Source organism: Columba livia, chromosome 9 (genome assembly GCF_036013475.1).
Source record: "Columba livia isolate bColLiv1 breed racing homer chromosome 9, bColLiv1.pat.W.v2, whole genome shotgun sequence".
Classification (NCBI taxonomy): Eukaryota; Metazoa; Chordata; class Aves; order Columbiformes; family Columbidae; genus Columba; species Columba livia.
The window spans coordinates 21,268,580-21,274,417 of record NC_088610.1 but is presented as its reverse complement, the minus strand read 5'-3'; the positions used below and the strand labels follow the sequence as shown (position 1 = coordinate 21,274,417).

At 52.1% G+C, this 5,838-nt stretch overlaps 2 protein-coding genes across 3 annotated transcripts; one reads left to right on the top strand and one right to left on the bottom strand.

Moving 5' to 3' along the window:
* The first annotated feature begins 454 nt into the window (after positions 1–454).
* Positions 455–3,587, top strand: LOC135580203 (putative uncharacterized protein DDB_G0271982). The gene is made up of 3 exons (XM_065073232.1): positions 455–949; positions 2,012–2,162; positions 3,433–3,587. The coding sequence occupies exons 1-3, from the start codon at positions 593–595 to the stop codon at positions 3,585–3,587; spliced, it is 663 nt and encodes a 220-aa protein (XP_064929304.1). The 5' UTR covers positions 455–592.
* A 793-nt stretch (positions 3,588–4,380) lies between these two features.
* Positions 4,381–5,607, bottom strand: SOX14 (SRY-box transcription factor 14). Of its 2 annotated transcripts, none has more exons than XM_021281551.2 (2): positions 5,192–5,607; positions 4,381–4,719 (listed from the first exon to the last, which is right to left on the bottom strand). In XM_021281551.2, exons 1-2 carry the CDS (start codon positions 5,461–5,463, stop codon positions 4,503–4,505), a joined length of 489 nt encoding a protein of 162 aa, XP_021137226.2. In that variant the 5' UTR covers positions 5,464–5,607; the 3' UTR covers positions 4,381–4,502. The 2 variants fall into 2 exon arrangements, with proteins under 2 accessions (XP_021137226.2, XP_021137225.2); XM_021281550.2 differs by having other exon boundaries at positions 4,529–5,038.
* Between the last annotated feature and the right edge of the window lie 231 nt (positions 5,608–5,838).

The window sequence follows — 5,838 nt, the reverse complement described above, 5'->3', positions numbered from 1 at the left end:
CCTCACCTGCCCGCCCCCACGCCGGCCCTCGGGTAGCCGGAGCGGCCGCGGAACACGGAGCCGGCGCGGCCGGACCCCACGCGTGGGTCCCCGGGTCGGTCCGGCCTGTCGGGTCTGCTGGGAGGAGAGGAGGAGGATGTGGATGTGTTTCTGATCACCGCTCACTTTTAAACACTATAATCAAGGAATGTAGCCAGGAGGTCGGGCCTGGAATAAAACCGTAAAATCAGAATTGCAATCTTTTTGATGTTTCAAAGTCTCTTTGAATGCCTTTGATACACTCAATAGCAAATTTACTGGGTTATTATCACTAATAAGCAGAAATAAGTAATATCTCTCAGAGACTTCTATGGGCTTAATGTCTTCCTTTAAAATAAAGTTTTTTTAACATCACATAATTCCCCTTCTGTCTTTGTCTCTCCTGCAGCAGAACTGCCTGGCGATCGCATGGCCCCACCTGGGCACCGGCCAGGGCTCCCCCGGTTCCTTCTGCCCCCGACTTCTGCCCTCTTCCTCTCTTATTTGTTGTTTTGTTTAAAGGAACGACAACCCGGGTGTTTTTAACTGTCTAGGTGGTCCTGCGGGCAGTGTTATGCCGAAACAGAACCGTTTTCTGAAGGTGGGAAGAGGAAAGAGAGGGAGAGAAGAGGAGGAGAGGAAGAAGAGAAGGAGGAGAAGGAGAAGGAGAAGGAGAAGGAGAAGGAGAAGGAGAAAGAAGGAGAAGGAGAAGGAGAAGGAGAAGGAGAAGGAGAAGGAGAAGGAGAAGGAGAAGGAGAAGGAGAAGGAGAAGGAGAAGGAGAAGGAGAAGGAGAAGGAGAAGGAGGAGAAAGAAGGAGAAAGAAGGAGAAAGAAGGAGAAAGAAGGAGAAAGAAGGAGAAAGAAGGAGAAAGAAGGAGAAAGAAGGAGAAGAATGAAAAGAGAAGAGAGAGAAGAAGAAGAAGAAGAGAAGAGGAGAGGAGAGAAATGAAAAGGGAGAGAAGAGAAAAAAGAGAAGAGAGAGAAGAAGAAGAGAAGAGAAGAAGAGAAGAGAAGAGAAGAGAAGAGAAGAGAAGAGAAGAGAAGAGAAGAGAAGAGAAGAGAAGAGAAGAGAAGAGAAGAAGAAAAAGAAAGAAAGAAAGAAAAAAAAGAAAAGAAAAGAAAAGAAAAGAAAAGAAAAGAAAAGAAAAGAAAAGAAAAGAAAAGAAAAGAAAAGAAAAGAAAAGAAAAGAAAAGAAAAGAAAAGAAAAGAAAAGAAAAGAAAAGAAAAGAAAAGAAAAGAAAAGAAAAGAAAAGAAAAGAAAAGAGAAGAGAAAGAATAAGGGAAGGGGGAGCGAGGGGAGCTGCGGGGGGGAGCGATTCCGTCCCGGCTCCGCGCTGCGCGGTCCCCGCCGGGCCAGCGGCTCCGCTCGGCTCCGTTCGGCTCCGCGGGGCTCCGCGGATGCGGAACGAAGCTCCGCGGCTCAGCCCGGCCCGGGACAGCGCCCGGCCGCGCACCCAAGGCGTGGTGCTCATAACCCCGCGGCCTTTGTTTAATGATTTTATTGAAAGAAGGAGACAGTTGTGGGGAAACAGGTTTGACAAGGAGCTGCTTTTCCCCCTCGAGGGAATAGCTTTTTTCCCTTCTCTCTCTCTCCCTCTTTCTTTCTGTTTTTGGTTTCCCTTTGACATCAAAGTCAGTAATCGGTTCACTGCAGTGTCAAGATCATTATTTAATTTATTTATCTCCACGAGTTAAACAGCTACACACCTGCAGACGGGCGAGAGAGTTGGAGGAATAATCCGGCGGGGGGGAATGGAAAGCAAACACACAGTGGGCAGGGGGAAGGTCTGGTGGGGAGAGCGGGGCAGGAGGAGGAAGGCGAGAGAGCGAGGAAAAGAGAACGAGAACCAGGACTAGAGAAGAGAGAAAGAAAAAGAGAAAATGAGAAAGAGGAGGAGAATGGAAGGAGAGAAACAGAGAGAGGGAAGGGAGAAATGAGAGAAGAGAGATGGAGAGGAAGAGAGAGAAAGAGAGAAAGAGAGAGAGTGAAAGAGAGTGAAAGAGAGGAAGAGAAAGAGAGAAAGAGAGAGAAGAAAGAAAAGAAAGAAAAAGAGGAAAGAAAAGAAAAGAAAGAAAGAAAAGAAAGAAAAGAAAGAAAAGAAAGAAAAGAAAGAAAAGAAAAAAAAGAAAGAAAAGAAAGAAAAGAAAGAAAAGAAAGAAAGAAAAGAAAGAAAATAAATAAAAGAAGAAAGAAAGAAAATTAGAAAGAAAATAAAATAAAAGAAAGAAAAGAAAGAAAAGAAAGAAAGGAAAGAAAAGAAAGAAAAGAAAGAAAGAAAGAGAGAGAGAGAAAGAAAGAAAGAAAATAAAAGAAAAGAAAATAAAGGTCTCAGCTAAAGTTTCCAGCCCCGTCACTTCACGCTTGCCCATCTCGCCCCGGTTTTGCCCCCCAAGGCCCCCACCGAGCCCGTTGCCCCCCCGCAGCCGTCGGGGCCGCTCCGGGGAGCAGCGCCCCGACTTGCGCTCCTCGGCCCGGCTGGCTCAGGGGTCCGGAAGGTCCCACCAAATCTCTGCCGCGGTGGGGAGCGGGGGACGGCCGCTGTGTGTCCCCCCCTTTGCTCCCCATCTCCTGCGGGGCCCGGCGGCCCGCGGGCAGGCGCTTCCCCCCCCCTCTCCCTCTCCCTCCGACCATTGTCAGCCTAATCTGGGTGGATGTTCGAGGACACTGAGCTATCGGTGTTATCACCCGGAGTGACAGCGACTGTCAGCTGGGGTTAAATCAGCGCTCGGCGCTCCCGCCGCCGCCCCGCGCCTCCCTCTGCCCCACGCCGGCCGCATTCAGCCCCGCGTGTCCCAGCGGATCGTCCCGCTGCTCCCAGGCCCTCCGAAGCCAGCGCCTCTAATTGTCCTCATTTGTAAGAGCCGGTTTTGTCATGCTAAACAAGGCTGGAGCAGCCATTCTAACCTCTTCTTTCAGCCCTTTTCTCCTCTCCTCTTTTGTTTACCTTCGCCTGATCTCTCATTTATTTATCTATCTATTCTTCTTCTGCTTACCCTCCCATTCAAGCCCCATGTATGTTAATTGTGTTATGCCGTTTAATTCTAACATCGGTCTCCAAAGAGCACTTAATGAGCAAAGCACATCCAAACACGCTATTCAGCTCCTCCAGACCGACCTCCGCGTCTTCCCCCGCCTTCCCCTCCGTCTCTGTCCCCCCGCGTAGAGAAACTCCCTCCCTTCACAAAGGAAGACAGCCCCCCCCCGCCCCAACACCACTAATTGAGCCGGATAAGATGCTAATTCCAACATTTCCATCACTACTAACACCCCCTTCCAAAAATCTCCTCGCGCCGGTAAAACTTCAGCGTCGCGGAGGCAACTTGGGAAAGGCCGGTTCCCCGACGGGATGGGGAGCCGGGACGGAGAGCACCAGCCCCCCAAGCACACACTGAGATTTCCCGCTTTTCGGAAGTTTTCTCTCTTTTTCCCGCCACCGCTTTTCCCCGATGGGCTCCAAAACGGAGCCTGACCCCTTCCGATAGGACTCCCAAAACCGGGCCCGAGCCGGTGGGCTCAGCTACCGGAGCGGGGAATCGGGTCGGGGAGAGCGGCCCGCGGCGGCGGTGAGCGGCGCGGCTGCGGGCGGAGCCGGTTCCCGCGGGTCGGGGAGCGTCGCCCGCGGCCTCCCGCGGCCGCCGGTGCGGGACGCGGGCTCGGGAAAGCCGGGTCACCGCATTTACAGCACGCAGTTTTGCCTCGTTTGATGACAGATTGTCTTTATTCAAAACGTCTTTGTTCAACAAATCAAAAGGTTTAACGAGGTAAAATCCTGCCGGATACATTTTTTTCCCCTTCTTCTTCCCAAAGACATTGTGAAAACATTTAAATTACCATCGGTTTTTATTCGGTTTTTCGTTATTATTAATAGTAGTATTAGTATTATTAATTTTTTACAATTCTACTGCCTGACTTCATACCTGACGCTCTGTCTAAAGTAAACTTAGATCTAGTCTCACTGGATCACACAAATTTAAGGACTACCTGTTTTAAATTAAGCAAACAGTATCATATGTTTTAAATATAAATGTTTCTCCCCCTCTTTTTTTTTTCCCTTTTTTTTTTTTTTTTTTTTTTTAACTTCGAAGAGCCTTTTCTGACATGAAAAGCAATTTTACCTAGTAGTGCGTGGTGGCAAAATATATATATATTTATATATATATATATATATAACACAGCTGATCTCATCTTTTAATGTGCAAAAGGAAAAAAAAAAAAAAACAACAAAACAAAAAAATCATAATAAGACCGAGACTTCCCAAAGTCAAATCCAAGTGACATGAGACCCTGGAGAACTCATAGACATTAAGAGAATAAATAAAAATCGAAGCCAACCGCCTCTCTCCCTCTCTTTTTTCTTTTTCTTTTTCTCCCCCGCTTCGTCCCGAAAGGGCAGTTCAAGGTTCGCTTTTTCTTTCCTTTTCTTTTTCTTAAAACACATTTACAACTCTTACAAGTGCCGGGTTCCTATCTGCCCCCGCCATTTCATTTCCCCCCATCCTGAGCCTGGGGCCAGCTCTCAGGTTGAGCTTTAGGCGAGAGCATCTCCGGAGAGCAGCGTCCGCGTCTGTCCCGGCCCGGTGGCCGCCACCAGAGTCCTGTTTCGGGGCGACCTTTTGCTTCTGTAGGTTTTATGTACATGCACACGAAGGAATCCCAGTTCCAGCTGCCACCCGTGGAAGGGGAACACGCACACACACGCCTGTGGGGGTGTGGGTGGGTGTTACATGGCAGTCGCATGTGCTGAAGAATAAGGGTCTATCCCAGTCTTGGTCATGCCTGGGAATAATATGTAGGCAACTGGAGGTTGCAAACTGGAAGCCGACCAAGCGGTACAGTTACATGGCACGACATAGCCCGGGTTAGTTGGCGAGGGGTGAGTGTGGGTATGTTGGCTGGGGCAGCTCAAGCTGCCAAACGCCCCGTTCTGGTATCCCAAGGTGGAGGCGTAGGGCAGGGTGCTGGTGGCTAAGGTGTGAGGAACCTCAGTCATCTTCTGAATGGCGCTGGAGCTGAACTGGCTGGGGTCAAGTAAGGAGTAAGGTGCTGAGGTGGGAGGCAGGAAAGCCCTGGCCTTCTCCGGGGAGCTCAGCAGAGAGTCAGTGGCCCCCACGGGAAGCCCGGCGGCCTTTAAGGGATCGGTTTCCCCGAGGTAAGGCAAAGGGAAGACATACCTGTCCTTTTTGAGCAGGTTCTTGGGCTTGCGCCGGGGTCTGTACTTGTAGTCGGGATGCTCCTTCATGTGCTGCGCCCGCAGCCGCTTGGCCTCGTCGATGTAAGGACGTTTCTCCGCCTCGGAGAGCAACTTCCACTCCGCTCCCAGCCGCTTGCTAATCTCCGAGTTGTGCATTTTGGGGTTCTCCTGGGCCATCTTGCGCCGCTGGCCGCGGGACCACACCATGAAGGCGTTCATGGGGCGCTTGATGTGGTCGCTGGGCTTGGACATGCTTCGGCCGGGCGGGCGGGCGGGCGGGCGGCTCGGCGGTTGGGGCGCGCTGGGGGCGCCGGACGGCGGCGGGAGGAGGAGGAGGAAGCCGGAGGAGCGGGAGGAGCGGGCTCAGCTGATCATCACAGATCCTCCGCCAACGCCGTCCCCGGCGGGAGCCCTGCCGGGGCGGGGCGCGGAGAGGCGCGGAGCGGGGCGGCCCGCGGGGCCCGGCGGGCGGCTAAGCGGGCGGCGAGCCGCCGGGCGCAGCAGCGGGCCGGCGGTGGGGACGCGGAGCGGTGCGGGGCAGTTCAAAGGCGAGGGGCTGCGGCGGTGCGCGGGCTGACATAGCGGCAGGGCGGACACAGCGCGGGCGGGCGCCCAATCAGCGCGGAG